The following is a 21,419-nucleotide window of genomic DNA, read 5'->3' on the forward strand; positions in this document are numbered from 1 at the left end:
AAAGACCTCAGGTTTCTGCCAGCTTGTGAGAGTTTATAGCTGGCTTGTATAATTATGCACCCCTAACCGAAGGGATGGCGTTTCTTACTGAGTCACGTCGTCATCATCACCCAGCACTGTCGAGTTCCCTTAATGTGTAGAATTAATTCTGTTAGCCAAGGTCAGAGTTACATCTCGTTATTTAAAAGCTCTGCCACAGTATCCATCAGATTCTTAGTTTTAGATAACAAAGTCTCTCCAACTAAGTTTATGCAAGAAGGGATATTTTAAGAAGTAGTAAAACAGCTCAAAAATCACTGTAGGGTTGAACTTCCAGGACATTTCCCAGAACTTCACTGCAAAACCAGGCCTTTAAGGTAGTTGCTGGTGTCATGTTTAGGAAGCTACGGAATTTGGTGGCCACTGTCATGATGCCAGCTTCAAAGTGGTGTCACCTCTGCCAATGTTTGTGCAAGTGGACACCTCATGGCCGCACCTCTCCCACATAAGTCTCGTCTGAACCAAAGCTTTACACAGGTGCTTCTTACCGTGGTGCCCCAAGACACTCCGGGGACTCTGGGAAGCTCCCCGCAGCCTCTGGGTGAGCTCACTGGGCCAGTTGGCTAACCACCGCAGGGACAGCAAACACAGCTGATCCATAAAGCCCTTCAGCTCTGAAACTCCATGAGATATGTTGGGTTTCGATTGGAGATTTTGAGTATACTTTCAATCTTTTAGAAACTGAGTCTAGAATTTTCCCATCAGAGCCTTTCTGTGTTTACATTAGTCATTGGCCCCCAGGCACTCAGCAACTTTTCATTTTCTCTCTATAAGGAACGATCAGTCTCGACGGTCGTGATATCCGCCAGCTAAATCCAGTCTGGCTGAGATCCAAGATTGGGACAGTGAGTCAGGTAGGAGAAGGGGTTTTATTTTTATTGTACTGTCTTTTAAAGTTGCTTTTGTCATTCGCTGTTTGCTCGGTCTTAAATCTCTCAAAAGAGAAGGAGTGGCATTTTCCCAGATGTATTAAACTAGTCTCACATGGCAGATAGTTTAGGTCTTTAAACAGTGCCATTTCTCACAACCTCAAATGCTTTAACCCACTGAAGCATGGACTTTTTATCAAAAGCTGGGGCTGATATGAATTTGTAATGCAGATCATCTAGAAGATGGGGAGAAAACTAGCTTTTTAGCTTCTCCTGCCTCTTCCCCAATTCCCATTTTTATTACCAGCCACAGTCTACTGTTGGCCATAAAGGGTTTTGCTAAAAGCGACCAAGTCTGTGCGAAGAAAGAGCCAGGGTCCCCTTGCAAGAGGTTTCCAGGCAGCACATTAATGTAATGTGGTCACTTTGATGAGGCTGTTTTCATAAGACCGCTTGGTGCAGGGAAATTTGGCACAGCTGTTTATATTTTCATTACCAGGCTGTGTGCACAGCAGACAAACCTGAGCCTCTGCTTCTAAGGAGCTTCCCCGCAGACCTTGTCCTTAGCCCTGTCCACTGGGTGAGGGGCAGGTGGGGCAGTGATGAGGGTTGCTCGGTAGCATAAGGATATCAGCAGTGCATATTATTATGGAATGCAGAAAAGAAGCTGGAAGCTTATTTCCTTTTTAGGACCATTCCACAGAGTTCTGTCAAAATGTCATGTTCATCTAGTTTATGTATATTTCAAAAAGTAATGTCCTCAGTGGAAGGCAGGCAGATGGAAAATGCAGATGGGCTTGTGGTCTTCCAGTACCCACAATTCCCAAGGAAAGGGAACTTGCATTTACGAAGTGCCTACTGTGTGCCAGGAGCCATGCAGGCACCTGCTGTGGAATCTCCTTTTCTCTGGTGTGGGAACTACAGGTGATAAAATCAGTCTTGTTTATGGTAATACCCAAAGAAGAAGTGGAACCAAGAAGAGAGCATATATTCTTTGGGAGCAATTTAATCGTTTCTTAGCTACAAGTGCTGCACGAAAAAAGCCCCACTGTGTTTATTAGACACGTGCGAAGTCTGTTTTGAAATTTGCAATAAATATGTTTCATTTCCAATTTGTAGGAACCAATTTTGTTTTCTTGCTCAATTGCTGAGAACATTGCTTATGGTGCAGACAACCCTTCCTCAGTGACCGCCGAGGAGGTAGAGAAAGTAGCTGAAGTAGCCAACGCAACTGCTTTCATCCGAAGTTTCCCCCAAGGGCTCCACACCGTGGTCGGAGAGAAGGGCGTTCTCCTTTCAGGTACCTGCTGTCACTGCGCTGTAGGGAAACTCCTGCTCCGCGGAGTCTCCAAACACCTCACGCTGCAACATTGCTTTTCAATTGGGCTTTGTCTTTAGAGGCATGAAATTAGACCTTCCACTTTCCAAAACCTCTTTTGCATGTGGACAGCTCCTCAGTTTCCTTCCGTTTTTACCCCAAATTCCCACTGAGTGTCTCACTGAGTAGTACTCAGCTGCGGCAGCTTTGTTCTCACCTGGGAAAAGATGTGTTTTGCAACTTGAGATCCTTGAAAACTGCAGAACATAAGACAGAGATACAGGGAGGCAGAGATACAGGAACCGAATTGAAATGGAAAGAATTCTTTCTTCCTCATTCTTCACTGTACATGTTATACCGGTGATCAACAAACTTTTTCAATAAAGGGCCAGAGAATAAATAAATACCTTAGGTTTTATGCGGCATCTGTCACATAGTATTCTTTGTTGGTTTTTTTAAACCACCGAGTAAAATGTAAAAGGCAATATTAGCTCGAGGGCCATGCACAAACAGGTCCTTGCCCAGGTCTGGCTCATGGTGTAGGTTGCTGTGCCCTGACCCAGGCGAATGGAGGACCACGGTGCGAGGCACAGTCGCTGTTCTGTGATGTCAGCGCACATCTGGCGCACTGTGTTACATTGTGGGTGCCAGCCTGTCCAGAAGGAAAGAGAAAACCTATTTTCTATTGCTTTAGCATGCAGAAGTGGGCAGAGTAGAACTTAAAGGGAAATACATTTTTATCTGGTTAAATACAGGTGTTTTATTCATTACAGATACTGAAACGTGCTCCCTTCCATGACAACAAGCTTTGTCAGTGGAAGTGTCCTAGCAGGGATGGATGGATGCCTCCATGCATGAAGGCTACCAGGCAGGACCAGAGCAATAGTCCTTTTTGACATTAAGCTTTTCACAGAAAATTAACACAAAATGTTTTAAATTTATCGTGTGTGGCCTTTTAAAACGATCGGCAGTAGATGAAAGGTGTTTTTGTTAGATTTGGAAGTTCCAGGACTAGAATTACACGTTGCCGTGTAAAGTGAACCACTGGGGTGCCGGGTGGAGGTCACCTGTAGGCAGCACCACACATTTCAGCTATAAATGGTGAACTTCCTTTAGATGAAATGATGTAATGTCCAGCAATTACTATTAATAAGTATTTTTGGCCAATAAAATCAACCAAAAAGGAATGTTTTCATCACCAAAGATGAGATTGAGCTTTCTGTAATGAAGCAAGTCGGGAGGCGTGAGCCCTGAGTGCTGCTCTCTGAGACTTGACCAGTGTCACTTAGGAGTAGTGTCCCCTGGAGGAAAGGAGGAGGCAGGTGTGAGACAAAGATGAGTGAGGGGAATTATCACAGACTTTCTGCTGTTCGCCTCCTGTCCTGTCTGCATTTCCCCTACTCCCACTCCCAGTTTGTTCTCTTGCTTTTAGTAGAATTTGGGTTCTGCAAAGGGATTAGCGTGGTTTACTCTATGCGTTGCCCCCAGTGTCATGCATGCACACAAACCACTGTGTGTACAGTCTTCCCTGGCCGGAGAAGGGGAGATCAGCACGAGAGGAAGGAGTCAGGAGCGGTGCTCCAGTGGGGCAGTGCAGTGCCCAGGCCCAGCCCACTGGGCCCTTTGCTCCCGCCCACTGCTCAGAAACCCGTGGATGTCCCAGCTTCTGGTTTCCTTGCTAGCCCTTCCCTCCGCAGGATCAGACCTGGGCTCTGCCGCACGCCGACTGTGAGGCCTGGACAGCTTCCCTTGTGCCCCAGTTTTTCATTAGCAAAAAGGGAATAGTAATAGGACCTACTTCGTAGGATTCTTAAAGATTAAATGAGATAATATGTGTGATGCACTTAGAAAATGCCTGGTACATAGGTACACCTCAATTAATGTTAGCTCTGATGATAATTGTTATTATTAATTGGGAAGTTAATGAGGAGGCAGTATACTTAAAACTAGGTTTCTGTTCTACCATCTATCTTAGCTATAACCGACTGGAACGAGCTTCCTTCAAATCGCCACCTGGCTTATCAGAAAAGCCTGGTACCGAGAATTTTTGTTACAGCTCTCAATTTAAAAAAATATATTGTCGTTGTCAGGTGGGCAGAAACAGCGGATTGCAATCGCCCGTGCTCTGCTTAAGGTAAGCCCAAAGCCACTTGGCTGGGGTTTCTTGGTGTGGTTTTTAATTAGAGACCTTGTAACTTGAAATTTATTTTTTTCTTCGGAGGGTGAGGATAGATACATGGTTGACAGTTCTGGTGAAAGAAAGATACGGAGTTCCACTGAGTGTGTGTTGTCCAAATTTAACAAGTATTTCTTGGGCGTTAGGAGGCCAGTACTGTGCTAGTGTTGACAGAGCGAGAAAATCATACAGTCTGATGAGTGAAACAGTGATTATATCAAAATATCAAAACAGTACAAGTGTGCTAACTTGTATAATCCGTGACTAATACAGACTTGAAATACTTGTACAAAACTTCTAAGAGGAGAGAAAGAAGCCATTTCAGCTGAAAGTCAGACATTGTATTCTTTGGGAAATGATAGTCTTTCCCTGTGTTATTTAACTGATCTCCTCAGATTTATAGGTGATTTTCTTAGGGGTATAAAAAACTTTATTGAAGTATAACTTACATACCATAAAGTTCACCTATTTTAAATGTACTTACAGTAACTTTAAATAAATTTATTGTTATCCGACCATCACACAATCAAAACAAAAAAGATATTTTTTTAAAGAACATTTCTATCACCCTTAAAAAACAACCCTTGGGCCAATAGCCTTTCCCCATTCCCAGCCCCAGCCTCTGGCTGCCACCAATCTGCTCTCTGTCTAGGTTGGCCTTTCTGGACACTGCAGACCAGTGGAATCAGATGAGACATGGCCTTTGGCATCTGGCCTCTTTTCCTAGCATAGTGTTTTTCAGGTTCCTTCATGTTGTAGCCTATCTCGGAACTTCATCCCTTTCTGTTGCTGAGTAGAAGTCCTTCGTGTGGCTAGCCCACGATTTGTTTACCATTCACCAGTTGACGAACATTTGGTTGTTTCCAGTTTGGGGCCTTTGTGAATAGCACTGCTGTCAATGAATGGTGTAAAAGTTTTTGTGTGGACATGTGTTCATTTCTTCTGATAGACTCCTAGACAAACCTAGAATTTAATGTGTTATATATATATCAGCTTACTCTTATTTTTTTCTGTTTTATGTGATACTCCTAACTATATAAGCAGGACCTTGAGAGTCTAGACTCTGTCTTACTCACTTTAGATCCCACTTCATACTGGTAGTTGATTGGCCAGCAGGATAAAACTGCACTATGAACAATGTCCAGTCCAGTGATTACTGTGATGTAGCTTAAAGTAATCTCTAACTCTTCCATTTATGTGCTTATTTCAGACATTTATGAGTTTGTGGTTTTCCTTTTTTGTAGCAGTGTGTGTGTGTGTGTGTGTGTGTGTGTGTTTCTTTATTGATTTAGAGAGAGAGGAAGGGAGAGGGAGGGAGAGGTAGAAACATCAATGAGAGAGAACATTGATTGGCTGCCTCCTGCATGCCCCCCACTGGGGATTTGGCCCAAAACCTGGGCATGTGCCCTGATAGGGAATCGAACTGGCAACCATTTGGTGTATGAGTCGATGCTCAACCAACTGAGCCACACTGGCTGGGCTTTTGTAGCAATTTTGTTGTGACATAAATTACATACTATACAATTCACCCATTAAAAGTGTATAATTCAGTGAGTTTTAGTGTATTCAGTGTTGTGTATACATCACCATAATTAATTGTAGAACATTTTTATCACCCCTAAAAGAAACTCTATACCCTTTAGCAGTCACACATATTCATCTCCCTTATTTCCCCATGAACCCAGCCCCAAGTAACCACTAATCTACTTCGTCTCTCTATAGACATGCCTACTCTGGACATTTCCTATAAATGGGGTCATACAACATGTAGCTTTTGTGTCTGACTTATTCATTTAGCAGAATGTTTTCAAGGTTCATTCATGTTGTATCATGTATAGTACATATAAAATTCATTTCTTTTAATTACTGAGAGTTTGTGTTTTTCTAATAAAATTATGTTTTCTTTTTAATACTTTTTCTTCTTCAGAATCCCAAAATTCTTCTTCTTGACGAAGCAACCAGGTGAGGATATCTTAATACTACATGTAATTATATTAAACGAAACTCTTCCTTTACCAAAGACTTATTTTTCTGTACTGCAAAGTGTTACAGCTGAACCTACCCTCCCCCCCCCCCACTTAAAAATGACTAAGTCTAAATTAATAATGACAGTTGTGAGGCAGTGGACAGGCTGAGCCTTGAGTTGAGGGTTGTATTTCCAATTCAGACACATTTGTGATGAATCCCTAATTGCTTTAACGAGCTACTGTGCAGATTCTTTTCTACTTATGTGCAGTGGTTCGTGGAAGGTTAGAGTCCCAAGCTTCTTTTTTAATAATGCCTTTAGGATATAAAAGACATATAGTATACCCAAGAAGTTACAGTTTTGATCATAGTGAAAATGCACTGCTAACGAAGGGCCACGGTGAGGGTACCAGGAAATACATGAGCACACAGTATGGCACTGACGTCTCTGCTTTCTCACGTGGTTTTCCTGTTTAGTGCACTGGATGCTGAGAATGAGTACCTGGTACAAGAAGCTCTAGATCGACTAATGGAAGGAAGAATGGTGTTAATTATTGCCCATCGCCTCTCTACCATCAAGAATGCTAATATGGTGGCTGTTCTCGACCAAGGAAAAATTATCGAATGTGGGAAACATGAAGAACTGCTTGCAAAACCAGATGGGCTATACAGGAAATTAATGAACAAACAAAGTTTTGTTTCAGCATAAAGAAGCAACTACTGGCAAATTGAATATGAGAGACTTTAAAGCAAAACACCATTGCAGGGGGGGAATTTCTTAAAGATGGTGTGGCATCTGTAAATCGTACTTCAAATTATTTGAAATATGCCTATTTTTCCCAAAGTATATAAACTATTGTTTTGAGATAAAGTTGTTCTCAAGACCTTTTTATTCAGGGTTTTAATAATTATAACTTTCTAAATGTCTATAGCACTGAAGTTATTTTCAGGTTTTGTACTTTATTTTATCTTGGAATACTTTAATATAGCATAGCACCTCATTTTTTTAACCTGCTGTTATAGATTGAAGCTATTGTCGAATGACAACTTTTAAAAGGGAATTATAAATTAAAAGGCCTAATTATTTTAGGCCAGTTTGCCAATCACTATAATTCTCTTGGTACTATTCTACCCACTTTGGGTTGAATATTACTAGGAGGCGTAATAGAAGATGAAAATCTAACTGTTTATTTTATCCTTGTACTCTTGTGAAGTGAACCTGAGCATTATACATACAGAAATAGTTAATATCACATGGTGAGAAGGGAACCTTGACATTCTCCATCTCCTGTGTCTTCAGAGGTGTGAGAGTTTAGGAGTCTCTGTCCCTCTGGGATGAGACTGTGTTTGGATGTGTGTGGTTTTTCACATTTTGGCACATGAGAGCCCGGTGAGTTTTAAAAGGAGAAGAAGAAGCCCCATATTTGGCTAGGAAAGCTTCTATTTTCGTTATTTACATATTTCTTTCTATGAGTGCTGTGGGAAGTAAGGTGTGAACTGCCAGGCATTATCAAGAAAGATGTAAATGAATTTTACATTATGTTGTCTCAGGCATGTTTTGAAAATTATATTTTAAAAATTTATAATTCTTAAAACCAAATTTTACAACCGTTTATCACTTATTTAAATACTTTTGAAATTTTATTAAATGAGGCTAAAATCTGAATAATATAACTAATTTTCAACTTTAAAACATTTGAAGAAAGTTTAGAAGTTCTTGTTATTCTACAAAATATCAAGAAACCTTAAGAACTTGTCAGTCTTCTGAAAAGAGGACATTAATAACCTTTTTTCTTTTATGATTATAGTTTTAGTCACCTAAATGCCTCAAAATTCTTTTTGTAAAATATGTTTATTGATTTTAGAGAGAGAGGAAGGGGAAGGGAGAGAGAGAAACATTGACGAGAGATAGAAACATCAATTGGCTGCCTCCTGCACACCCCTCGCTGGTGACTGAGACCGAAACCTGGGCATGTGCCCTGACTGGGAATTGAACCGGTGACCTCTTGGTGTATAGGATGACACTCAACCAACTGAGCCACACCAGCCAGGTTGCTTAAAAATCCTTAAAGCAATGCTGACAACCATTAGATTTGCCATATTTCATATCAGTACTGTTAATTTGCTATTGCCTCAAGAAAGAGTGCTTTTTCTGCATTGATGATGTCACACCTAAGAAGTAAATATGTTGACATAATTAAAATTGAAGTTTTCTCCTGTACTAAATAATCATTAGTTCCCTGGTTATACTGGAAGAAGAAACTACTATTTCATGATAAGCACGGAGTAATATATTTCATTCTACATAAGGGAATTTATTAATGAATAAAATGAATAAATGAACTGTGTTATTTGAATTAGCAAACAGTACATCATGACCATCATTTTAATAAACTTTACTTGTAGTCTTTACACAGTTTGCTATTATGGTGTGGTTCATAGAAAGCAAACAGAACACAACGACAAAGTTGGACCTGAGGGAAATCTTTGTGCCATAGTATTTACAAAATTGAATGTAGTCGTTATATTTTATTTTCTAATACAAGATGTTCAGTGTATCTTTAAGGTAACATTTATATCTTGGATTAAAATTTATAGTGAACTTTATCTGTGTCTGTCACTTCTTGTTTTTGCTATTTTTTATTAAATGTATTGGCGTGACACTGATTAACAGCATTATGTAAGTTACAAGTGTGCAATTCTCTAATACCTCACCTATGTATTGCATTGTGTGCTCACCACCCAAAGCTAGTCTCCCTCAGTCACCATAAACTTCACCCCCTTTACCCTTTTCACCCTCCCTTCGCCCCCCTTTGCCTCTAGCAACCACCCTTCGTTGTCTGTGTATAGGAGTTGGTTCATTCATTGCCTAGTGTCTGTACTAGTTTACATTCCCACTGGACGTGAATGAGGGTTCCTTTTTCTCCACATCCTCTCCAATACTTGCTGTTTCTCCTCTTATTTAGAATAGCCATTGTAATGGGTGTGAGATATATCACATTGTGGTTTTAATTTTATTTCCCTTATAGCTAGTGAAGTTGAGCATCTTTTCATATATCTCTTGGCCGTTTGTATGTATTCTTGGGAAAAGTGTTCAGGTCCTCTGCCCATTTCTTTAAGTAGGATTTTGTTGTTAAATTGTATGAGTTCTTTATGTATTTTGGATATTAGCCCCTTATTGTAGGTATTATTTGCAAATATCTTCTCCCGTTTGGTAGGTTGCCTTTTTGTTTTGTTGATGGTATCTTTGGCTGAGCAGAAGCTCTTTATTGTGATGTAGTCGTGTTCATTTATTTTTGCTTTTATTTCTCTTGCCTTTGGTTTTGTTTTTTTTTTAAATAATTTTTTTCTTCACAGGGAGAGCGCCTGCTGCCCGCCTGACTCTTCTTCGCGGACCGGGCTCAGGGAGCTCCCAGGGCAGTGGGTCCTCCCTGACTCCACTCGCTGTCCGCTGCAGTCCATCCCACAGCTCCCCCGCCCTTCCCCCCCTACGGAGGCAGCCACCTGGAGCGTCCCTGCGCTCCCAGGCCTCGCCCTGCAGAGCCAAAGCCACCTCCCACTGCCCCCCCCCCCCCGCCCCCAGCCACTCCTCTCAACTCTCTCCTAGGTACTTGCCTTTGGTTTTAAGTTTATAAAATCCTGTTTGGAGAGGTGTCTGTTTAGTTCCTCTGCCCATTTTTTAATTGGATTCTTTGTCTTCCTTTTGTTGAGCTGTATGAGCCCTCTATATATATTGGAAATTAACCCCTTATCTGATGTATTACTGGCAGTGATGCTCTCCCATACAGTGGGTAGCCTTTCCATTTTGATGATTGTATCTTTTGCTGTGCAGAAGCTTTTTAGTTTGATGTAGTCCCATGTGTTCATTTTCTCCTTTGTTTCTGTTGCTTTAGGTGATGTATCAGTGAAAATTCTGCTGCATATGATGTCTGAAATTTTGTTGCCTACATTTTCTTCTAGGATTTTGATGGATTCACAAGTCACATTTAAGTCTTTTATCCATTTTGAGTTTATTCGTGTGTATGGTGTAAGTTGATGGTGTAGTTTTATTTTTTTGCATGTAGCTGTCCAATTTTCCCAATACCATTTATTAAAGAGGCTGTTCTTACTCCACTGTATGCTCTTGCCACCTTCGTCGAATATTAATTGAGCATAATGTTTTGGGTCAATTTCTGGGTTCTCTGTTCTATTCCATTGCCTGTTCTTGTGCTTATGCTTTTTATTTCTTTCTCTTGCCTGACTTCTCTAGCTAGGGCTTCCAGTACTGTGTCGAATAGAAGTGGTGAGAGTGGCCCTGGCCGGTTTGGTTCAGCGGTTAGAGCATCCGCCTGCGGTCCGGCCAAAAAAATGTCCTCGGGTGAGGATTAAAAAAAAAGAAGCGCTGGTGATGCTCTAAGCATATGTCCCGAGGAGCTTCCATTCCACTCACTACCTCCTCCAGGAGGCTGACCTCCGTGGACTGCACTAGTGTCCTCCTCCCTCACCTCTAGATGCGAGGCCACAACTCTAGTATGTGGCCCTTTTTCTCAGATTCTGGTGACCCTTTCTTGGCCCATTTGTTGCTAGGAGTCGGTTCTACACTATCCCTAATATTCCTTTATTAAACTTCCTTTAACTCCAGCTTGAGGGCGCTATTTCCTCTAGGATCTTGTTTGATAGAACCAGCAAAGCCCTTCATTAGTCCCTCCTTATTTCTTTAATTTCCAATACTTTTAGTCATTTGAGGTTGGTTGGTTTGTTTAAAGTCCCTGGAATGCAGCAAGCTCTTTGCTGCTTCAGGACCTTTGCCTGAGGAGCCTCTGCTTAAAACAATCTCCCTCCTATTCTTTGTCTGGCTAACTCATGCTTCATGCCTCAGTTTAACCATCCTTTTCTCCCAGAGGCCTTTGTAGATCTCCCTCCAAAATTAGGTACCCCCAGTTAATGATCATACACGCTGCTCTTTCATAGCACACTTCTCAGTCGGTAGTTTATACTTGTTTTTGCTCATTTGTTCAGTGTCTGTCTTTCTCATTGGTCTGTGACCTCCATGAGTTTAGGGCCCATGTCTGTTTTGTTTACAGTTATAAACTTTAACATTTATCAAACAGCCTGGCACATTGTAGGTACTCTATAAATTCATAATGAATGAATGACATAGTGCTGTTTACTCACGATCCTTCAATCTCCAGGGACATTTCTGCTTAAAGGGGTTGGCAGACAGCAGCTTTTATAACTTAAAGGTGGGCAAACCACTAACCAATTCAACAAAGCCCAAGAACAAATTTATCCCAGCAATGCCTTCTCAGACATGACTGCTCTCCATTTCTCATCTCAACCACTCCCCCACCCCGGCCCCGAAATAAAAATGAAACAAGGAAGAAGAAACACACTGGGCTGTAAGAGCTGTAACACTCAAACTGCAAAGCTGGGTTACAAACCTAGGCGAGGGAAGGGGTAAAGCAGTTTGCCTATATAACCTTCACACGGTAACTCCCCAGATGCTGTTAATATACACAAAAGAATGGCTTCCTGGGAAAATGTCAACAACTGATACACTGTGTCCTCCCACATGGATATGCCAGGGTTTACTTAACGATTCCCTTATTTTAACAAATACAGGGAGGGCAAAAGTAGGTTTGCAGTTGTTTGTATGGATAATAATACAATAATTAATGAATATATAATACAAGAATAAACTCTGTTTTGTGTACTCACAACTATAAACCTACTTTTGCCTCACCTTGTATTTACTGAACCTTTACTGTGTACACATTATGGTATGTACACAATAACAGCTACTATCCCTGCTGTTAAGACATTTAAAAGTAGCTCCATGAGAGGCATTTACATAAACTGTGTCTATGCAGGGTAAAAATATATATATAAATGGCCTACACACAAGAGCAGAGGGGTAAAAAAATAATGGCCTATCTAATCTTTCTTTAAAAAAATATTTTTTTCTTTGTTGATTTTAGAGAGAAGGGGAGAGGGAGAAAAAGATAGAAACATCCATGAGAGAGAACATGGATTGGCTGCCTCCTGCATGCCCCCGACTGGGGGGATTGGGCCCACAACCTGGGCATGTGCCCTGACCAGGAATCTAACCGGTGACCTCTTGGTGCATGGGTCAACGCTCAATCACCGAGCCCACACCGGCTGGGCCATATCTAATCTTTCAAAAGGCTTCACTGAGCAGGCAGTACTGATGTGAGACTTGATGCTTGAGGTAGACACTTGAGGTAAAACTTGATGTTGAGGGCAACAAGGGAGGGAGGGCATTCCGGGAGAAACATGTGCAAAGGCATTAGAGGGGGGATATGTTTATTTGTTTTCTTGGAATGTGGAGCAAAAGTGGCTAGTGGTGGAAGGTAGTGACAGCAAAACCAGCCAGAGTGAAATCACAAAAGACCTTAGCAAATCACCTATGGGCAATGGTCAGCCACCAGAGCATTTCCAAGCCCAAGGGCAGCTTCAGGTTTACCTTAGTTCGTTATGTCGGCAGTGTGAAGGACTGAGCAAGCTGACTACGCAGAGTAGAGATACTCAGGATTTACAATGTGCCGGGATGTTACAGTGGAGGCAGTTGTGAGGAATGACTCTAGTTTTCCTTTTTGCCTTGGGCGACTAGCCAGTTTTACCAATAGGGACAGACGTAGTAGTAGGACAAGGGTACTAATGGAAAAAACGAATCCAGCTTTTGAGCAGTGTATTATGAGGAGTCTACAGGATCTTCAGGTGAGTGTCCATCAGGGAGCTGTTAGGAGCCTGCGGTTTTTTGTTTATTTATTTATTTATTTATTTTCTTTTTTTATCCTCACCCCAGGACATTTTTTCCATTTTTGTTCAGATAGAGTGGGAGGAGAGAGAGAGAGAGAGAAACATCGATGCGAAAGGGACACATCCAGTGGTTGGCCACCCGCACGATTCCAACCAGGGCCGGGGACAAACTGCAACCCAGGTACGTGCCCTTAGCGGGAACCGAACCGGAGTCTCTCCAGACCGCAGGCCGATGCTCTAACCGCTGAGCCAAACCGGCCAGGGCGAGCCTGCGGTTTTTGAGCAAGATCTGGATTAGAGATGGACCTGTAACTACCGTGAACGAACCTGTGCGGAGTTGAATGGGAGAATGACAAACCTAGAGAAGAACAAATACAACACTGGGAGGGAAACCGGTGTCGGCTTTCCGGTTTTTCTCCCTTTTCATCTCAAACCAGGGAACACACTTTACATTTCCCAAGGGGCTCAGGAAAGAGCGGCGCGTGGAGAGGCTTGCGTTCCAGCTGCGGGAGGACCAGCCCCGCCCCCCGCGTGGAGCATGGCATCTGGCTTTCCAGTTTCACTCCGTAAGTCCGGGTCCCCCGCCGCTCCGGGCCGCGGCCAGCACCAGGACGCTCTCCGCACCCAGCGTCCGCCGCCTGAACTTCGCCCGCGGCTCCACGCAGCGCCTAGACGTCAACACCGCGCGTCCTCCTTCCCATCCCGGTGGCCCCGGCCCCGCCCCGCGGCGCTGCGCTTTGACGTATTTACGGCGCGCCCTCCCGCCCCTTGAGTGTTCAAGCTTCGCGCGCGGGTTGCGCTTCAGCCCCACGGCCGGAACCCACGCGCTTTCTGTGGCTTTTCCTTTCCGTCATGTTCCCGGCCGTCTCCTCTCCGCGGACCCCGATGTCTGGAACCCGGAGGGGCCCGCTGGGCGGAGTCGGGGCGGGCTCCACGCCGCGGGCGACAAGTAGGAAGGGTCTGGCCCTGGGGTCTGCAGTCAACTCCCCGGTTCTCTTCTCTCCGGTCGGTCGGCGTAGCTCGCTGAGCTCGCGGTAAGTTTTCGTCCCGGGTTGGGTCTGGCGACTCACAGGCGTAGGGGCCTCGGCGGACCTGATAGGGTGGTGTCTCCAGAGCCCCCGGAACCTGAGGCGGCGTAGGCGGAGGCCCAAGTATTGGGAAAACAGACTTTCGCTACCCTTGCCGGTTATTTCTGCATCACTTTAGTTTATTGAGTTTTCGCTTTGCACTTTTCATGGAGTTATCTTTGTATAGAGGTGACGAACAAACTGGATTTGAATCAGGGGTTACCTTCCTCCCTCTTGCTACCCCTGTGATCTGGTAATACCCGCTCTGAGTCGGCTTCACTGAGGCCAGAGGAGTCCAGATGAAATGCCACGGCGATGATACACAGTGATGGTGGGAATGGGGACCTCCAACCCTGGAGAATCATCACGTAACACCTAACATACTAACTACAGTTAATATCTGCTGATTGGAATTACAAAGCGCTTTTAGTTACGGAAGTTAACTTGTAGCTACATTACTAGGGAAAGGCTTTCCATAAGCAGGAAGATAAGAATAGTTTTGTTGTCAAATAAAAACTTGGCTCTCCAGTCTGCATCACTGGTCCACACCACTCCCCCTTTCATAATTAATCGAGAACTTTAGGAGAAGATAACATGTTTGTGAATAGTTTCCTTTGAATTCCTCTATCAAAAATGAATTTTCGCCTTTAGGAAAATGGTAATATTGGGTCTTGATCTTATAATAAAATTTATCTATGAAATTTTGCGGTATTTTATTTTTTAACTTAATTTTTCAGTTACAGTTTACATTCAATATTATTTTGTATTAGTTTCAAGTGAAATTTTGCAGTACTTTAAAGGAGAAATGATTTTTTACAGAATACATAGTATCCTTGACATTGGCTTTTTGAAAAGTGCTCTCCAAAGTGCTGATATTGTTAGTGTTTCCTCTCCCCATTTAGAAAAGACAGAATAAAAGTCATACTTTATTTAATGTGGTTTTTTTAAAAACAAATTCTTCTTACCTTCTGGTGATCATTTAAGGAAAGACCTTTGTTATAATACTCCGTTGGTAAACAAAGCTCTCGACCACTCTGTATTTGCGTCTCCTCATTTAATCCTCATGTGGTAAGAGATAGAATAACATTTAAACTGGTATCTTTACATTATTTTTCTGAATGTTAAAATGAAAGTGAGAAGAAAATATAATTTCTACTGCTGTATCTACTGTATTGAAGACCAGGTAACAGTAGATACTCATTGACCCATTTAATTTCTTGCTTGATTATTCAGATCTGGTCAATTCTTGTGATTCTAGTGGTGACAAGATCTTAAGGAAATTACAGTGTAAAGTTTGTAAAACTTCTTTCACCACAACACATGATAAACTCTGTTTTATATTCTGTTTTGTTTTTTAAAATGTTGATTGATTGAGACCCTCAAAATTACCCACAGTTTGAAAAAACACTGATCTAGTCCAACCTTTTTTAAAAAATCTTTACCGAAGGATATCTTTAGTCAAAGTTGGGTGGGTGGGGGGTAGAGAGAGAGAGAGAGAAACATTGATGTGACATCACTGATTGCCTCCCACACAAGCCTGACCAGGGCCAGGGATCGAACTGCAACTGAGGTAGGTGCCCTTGACCAGAATCAAACCCATGACTCTTTGATTTACGGGCCACCGTACTAACCGCTGAGCAAAACTGGCCAGGCCTAGTCCAACCTTCTTTATTTCACAGCTAAGGAAGCCAAGTTTTAAAGAGCTTAAATGAATGGTGCATGCATCCAAAAATTAGAGTTGAAAAGTCTGAGGCCAAATTTTTCTAAATTCAGTTAGTCCTCTTTATTTAGTCTTAAAAAAAAAAAAAAGTGTTTCTGTTGTTTTTTAGAGAGAGATGAAGGGAAAGAGAGAGATAGACACATTGATCAGCTGTCTCCTGCACACCCCCACCTGGGATCAAACCCACAGTCCGGGCATGTGCCCTGACCGGAATCGAACCAGGACCTCTCAGTCCATGGGTCAATTCTCAGTCCACTGAGTCACACTGGCGGGGCCTGTCAGTCTTTTTAAAATGACAAATACATTTAATTACACCGAATACATGAGCCAGAGTTTCTTTTCACCATTCCACCTCATAATTTCTTGTTGATCAAAGCTCTTCTCTTAATTGTGAAAATATATACATAAAAATTAGGGTAATGGAAAATTTAAGTTATGGTGAAGTAATATGGTCTCTTTTCTTTAGAGGAACACCTACACGAATGTTCCCACATCATTCCATAACTGAAGCTATGAACTATGATGTGAAAACGTTTGGATCCTCTCTTCCCGTTAAAATCATGGAAGCCCTAACGTTGGCTGAAGGTGGGTGTCATTTTCAGTTTGCCTCTATTAGCAATTCAAATGAAGCCTAATTCTAGCATGGAGATTGAAATTTGTGCTTTCTCTGATATACCTTTACCTAGGGAGAAAGCAGTAACCTCTTTGGTTTTTCACAGTAAAACCAGGCTGATTGGAAGAGCAAAATTCAGAGCATCCTTAGTGATTTGCATGAGTCATTTTTTTTTTTTATCCTCACCTGAGGACATTTTTCCATTTTTTGTTCAGGTAGAGTAGGAGGGAGAGAGAGGAACAGAGAGAGAGGAGAGAAACATCGACGTGAAGGGACACATCGAGTGGCTGCCACCCGCACGACCAACCAGGGCCGGGGACAAACTGCAACCGAGGTACGTGCCCTTAGCGGGAACCGAACCCGGGTCTCTTCAGACCGCAGGCCGACGCTCTAACCTCTGAGCCAAACCGGCCAGGGCGCATGAGTCATTTTTATTAAGAATTTAATTCTAGATCTTTGTGATTTTCTGGAATGTTGTTTTTCAAACTGTAGGTGGTGAATGAAATCAGTTTAGTGGTTTATAACCAGCATTTAAAAAAATAAATAAAATAGATTGCAGAATATCAGAGTGCATCTCAAAGTGTTAAGTTTTGTTTTATTTAAATTATTTGTGAATTCATTATGATGTAAAATGTACTTATACTGTGAATGATAGTCAGAAAAGTTTAAAGTACTCTGTTCTAGAAGAAGGAACATTTCTCATCAACTTGAACTTGCACATTTTGACTATAAGTCCTTGGGAGTTTCAGGTACAGTTGTTTTCAGACAATTAAACTTCTGCTAACCTCTGCCATGTACTCTTTCTGTTTTAAGTATATATAGTACATATTTTTTTCTCTAAAAATTTATATAGTATATATCATATGTTAAAGCCATTTTCTTTTTAAAATAATTTTTATTGATTAGAGAGAGAGGCAGGGAGAGGGAGAAAGAAAGAGAAACATCGATGTGAAAGCAGACCTCTATGGGGGATCAAGCCCAAAACCTGGGCATGTTCCCTGACCAGAATCAAACTAGCAACCCTTCGGTGCACAGGATGATGCCCAGCCAAATGAGCCACAAAGGCCAGCGCTTTTAAAACCTTTTAACATACTCCTGGTTCATGCCACCAGGCTGTGTTACTAACAAATAGTACAGGAGTTTATTCCCGGCCAGGGCACATGCTGGGGTTGTAGGCTTGATCCCCAGTTTGGGGCATACAGGAGGCAACTGATTGATGTTTATATCTCTCTCTTTTTCTCCCTTCTCTCTCTTAAAATCAATAAAAACATTTTTAAAAAATAAGATGATCTTGGTATAAGGAAATTTTAACAGTTCTTCATATGCTAAGATGAACTATGTCTCTGATATTTTTATTTAGATGATGATCAGCTGACTGTTCACATAGATGAAGGTGGATGGGCTTGTCTGATCTGCAAAGACAAACTCATTATTTGGAAGATTGCTCTGTCACCTATTTCTAAGGTAATGACTGTTTAAAGAGATAAAAGGAGATAGAGCTTAGAGCTCTTAATTTTTACCCTCAATTTTCAAAGTTGTTGGGAGGACAGTCTGAATTAATAGATTTGCATTTTCATAGTGATATGAAATACTGAGCATGCATACACATTTGTGTATTGGGAAGAAAGTCTCTCTCCTTTAATGATTTTTAAACAAGGTCCATGTCATTTACATTTACTAAAATTAGAGATATTGAAATTTTTCATGAATATCATGCTAATCAGTCTGCTTAATGAAGTCTAAGACTAAATACCATCCATATAAACTAATGAACTGTTTGTTTATTTCAAAGGAGGACTGTCTTTCACTGAATTTACTTAATGACACTTAATAAAATAGGAAAAATAATACCACTTTTTGCTGAAGCTAGTTTAACTTTCAGTTTCCGTTTGTATGTGTAGTAACTTGGCCTCAGCACCCGCTTTTTCTGACTGTTCCAGATCAGGCATACTCTCTTGCACCACTTATTATTCATTGGGCCATTGTTCTGTTGGAACTCGGGACTCCTGCTTACCCAAACTTTTCACGTCTATTGGCCTCTGTCCTGCTGCGGCCTAGAAAACAGTATTTGTAGTTAGGAGCATATGTGGGAGAGGTCCTGTGGGGCTTGATGAGTTAGCAGAGGGAGCCTGATATTCAGCTGAGTATATGAAATTTTCTAGACAACTTAGGATAATTACTCTGTAGTCATGCTAATTTTATTTTATTTTTATTTAATCCTTACCCAAGGATATTTCTCCATTGAGTTTTAAATAGAGTGGAAGGGAGGGAGAGAGAGAGAGACATATTGAGAGAGAGAGAGAGAAAGAGAAACATCGATGTGAGAGAGACGTATCGATTGGTTGCCTCCTGCATGAGAACCAGGGCCAGGGATTGAACCTACAACTCAGATATATGCCCTTGAAGGGGAATCAAACCCACTACCCTTTGGACTGAGGGCTGATGTTCAACCACTGAGCCAAACTGTCCAGGATGTCATGCTAATTATTTTATTTATTTATTTATTTATTTCCTCACCCAAGGATATTTTTGTATTTATCATCAGATAGAGTGGGAGGGAGGGAGAGACAGAGAGAAACATCAATGTGATAGAGCCACCTTGACTGGTTGCCTCCCGCACAACCCAACCAGGGCCTGGGACGAACCGCAACCGAGGTACGTGCCCTTGACTGGAATCAAACCCATGACTCATTGGTCTACAGGTTGACTTCTAACTGCTAAGCAAGACCACGTCAAGCTAATTTTAAATGTCAGATAACCAAGATGGGATTATATATTGGGGAAATTCCATAGGAAGCCTACATACTTCTCTTAACCAATAGACTTTTTTCAGTCAGAGAAAAGATTGGACTAGTTGATATTCCAAGTCTGGTCTAGCTCTTAAGTTTTCCTGATTTTATATCTCTCAAGAAATTTTGTTTTAAAATTATTGAAAGCCTGATTAAAAATTGTGTAAAGAAAGAATATTTGTAGAGTATTTTCAGCAATGAATCAGAATGTAAAATATGCAGAGAAAGGAAAGAGTGAAGTCAGATGCATTTTCAAAAAATTGGATTTGTTGTGAAAGGTCTTTTGTTTGGCTTTATTTTGTAGTTATCTGTTTGCAAAGAACTTCAGCTGCCACCCAGTGGTTTCCAGTGGAGCGCGGACTTGGTGGCTCTCTCTTACTCTGCTGCCTCAGGTGAAGCACATTCTACTCAGGTAGGTGACTTAAATGCTTATTGAAATACTTTTTCCCCCCAAATAAGAGAGTTCTGAAGTTGGAGGGATCACCTGACCGAATTCTGAGACATAACTTTAAAGTTATAGGAATTAAGACACTGGTGTTAGCAAAGAGACAGACATATAGGGCAGTGGGACAGAAGAGAATAGATAGATACCCACAAAAACGTGGCCCTTAGATCTTTAACAGAGATACAAAAGCAATCCAGTGGAATAATGATGGTCTTTTCAGTAAATGGTGTTGGAACCATGGGTCATCGTTATGCAAAAAAATGAATTTCTCCCTGAACTTCATACCGTATACAAAGATTAATTCAAACTGGATCATAAATCTAAATGTAAAGTACAAAACTTGTAGGAGAACATCAGTATGACCTGGGGTTAGGAGAGGAGTTTTTTGAAAGCGCCAATTTGTGATTTCTTGGAATCATAAATGATTCGTAAAAATGGACTTCATCAGAATTAAATCTTGGCTCTGCCAAAGATACAAGAAAATAAAGAGACAAGCAAAGACAGGGAGAAAACATTTGTAAATCAAATATCCAACAAAATACTTGTATCCAAAACATAAAAAGAACTCTCGAGGCTTAATAAGGAAACAAGCCAATTTCAAAATGGCTAGGACTTGAACAGATGTTTTATCAAAGACGATATAAAGGATGTCAAATAAGCACCTGCGGACCTGAGGAGATGTTAACATTATTAGCCATTCGGGAAATGCAAATCAAAACAACAATAAAATACTGCTACACACTTGTTACAATGGCTAAAATAAAAAAGTATTGACACTCCCAAGTGCTGACATGGATGTGTAGCACCTGGAACTCATACATTGTTGGTGGGAATTTGAAAATGGTAAAACCACTTGATTTTCACTGTTTTACAAGGTTAAAATAAACTTAACCATATGACCTGGCAAATCCATTCCTGGCTATTTACCTTAGAGCAATTAAAACTTCTGTTCACACACAGAAAAAACAAAATATATATGTCATAGCAGCAGCTTTCTTTACAATAGCCAAAGGTGGAAACAACTCACATGTCTATTAGCAAGTAAATGGATAAACAAACTGATTCAGCCATCGAATGGAATACTACTCAGCCGTAAAAAGAACGAACTATTGACACATGCAACAGCTTGGATGAATCTCATATACATTATGCTAGTGAGGTAAGCCAGTGTCAAAAGATTGCATTCTATATGATTTTATTTGTTTGACATCCAGGGAAGGTTTAGACTATAATGATGGAAACAGTGGTTGTCAGAAGTTAGGATTGGGGGTGAACAGCCTTACTATAAAGGAAGGGGTTTAGGGAATTTTGAGGTTCATAGAACTGTTCTGTGTCCTTATTGTGTGGTGGTAGTGAACATGGGTCTATACAAGTGTTAAAATTCATAAGTCACTTTTACTGTATGATAATTTTTATTTGTTTATTTTTTGGTTAATCCTCACCTGAGGATATTTTTCCATTCAGTTTTTTTTTTGATAGAGTGGAAGGGAGAGGAGGAGGTTGGGAGAGAAACATCGATGTGAGACACATCGATTGGTCGTCTCCCACATGACCCAGACTGGGGCTGGAGATTGAACCTGCAACCCAGGTACTTGCCCTTGACTGGGAATCAAACCCACAGCCCTTTGGTTCCAGGGCTCATGTTCTAACTCCTGAGCT

The 21,419-nt window shown here is 41.4% G+C and overlaps 2 protein-coding genes across 2 annotated transcripts in view; both read left to right on the forward strand.

The window, feature by feature from the left end:
- ABCB10 (ATP binding cassette subfamily B member 10) overlaps positions 1–8,299 on the forward strand; it is a 34,601-nt gene extending 26,302 nt beyond the window's left edge. Inside the window, exons 9-13 of the mRNA XM_036277394.1 lie at positions 814–893; positions 2,028–2,208; positions 4,317–4,360; positions 6,330–6,364; positions 6,845–8,299. Of these exons, the coding sequence (XP_036133287.1) occupies positions 814–893; positions 2,028–2,208; positions 4,317–4,360; positions 6,330–6,364; positions 6,845–7,076 (572 nt within the window). The 3' untranslated portion in view covers positions 7,077–8,299. The remainder of the gene's footprint in view (positions 1–813; positions 894–2,027; positions 2,209–4,316; positions 4,361–6,329; positions 6,365–6,844) is intronic.
- Positions 8,300–13,897: 5,598 nt separating this feature from the next.
- The window catches only part of NUP133 (nucleoporin 133), a 51,647-nt gene continuing 44,125 nt past the window's right edge, over positions 13,898–21,419 (forward strand). The window contains exons 1-4 of the mRNA XM_036277518.1: positions 13,898–14,160; positions 16,380–16,498; positions 17,887–17,990; positions 19,620–19,727. Of these exons, the coding sequence (XP_036133411.1) occupies positions 13,979–14,160; positions 16,380–16,498; positions 17,887–17,990; positions 19,620–19,727 (513 nt within the window). The 5' untranslated portion in view covers positions 13,898–13,978. The remainder of the gene's footprint in view (positions 14,161–16,379; positions 16,499–17,886; positions 17,991–19,619; positions 19,728–21,419) is intronic.

The sequence above is a fragment of the Molossus molossus genome, unplaced genomic scaffold (assembly GCF_014108415.1).
Source record: "Molossus molossus isolate mMolMol1 unplaced genomic scaffold, mMolMol1.p scaffold_m16_p_23, whole genome shotgun sequence".
NCBI classification, from domain to species: Eukaryota; Metazoa; Chordata; class Mammalia; order Chiroptera; family Molossidae; genus Molossus; species Molossus molossus.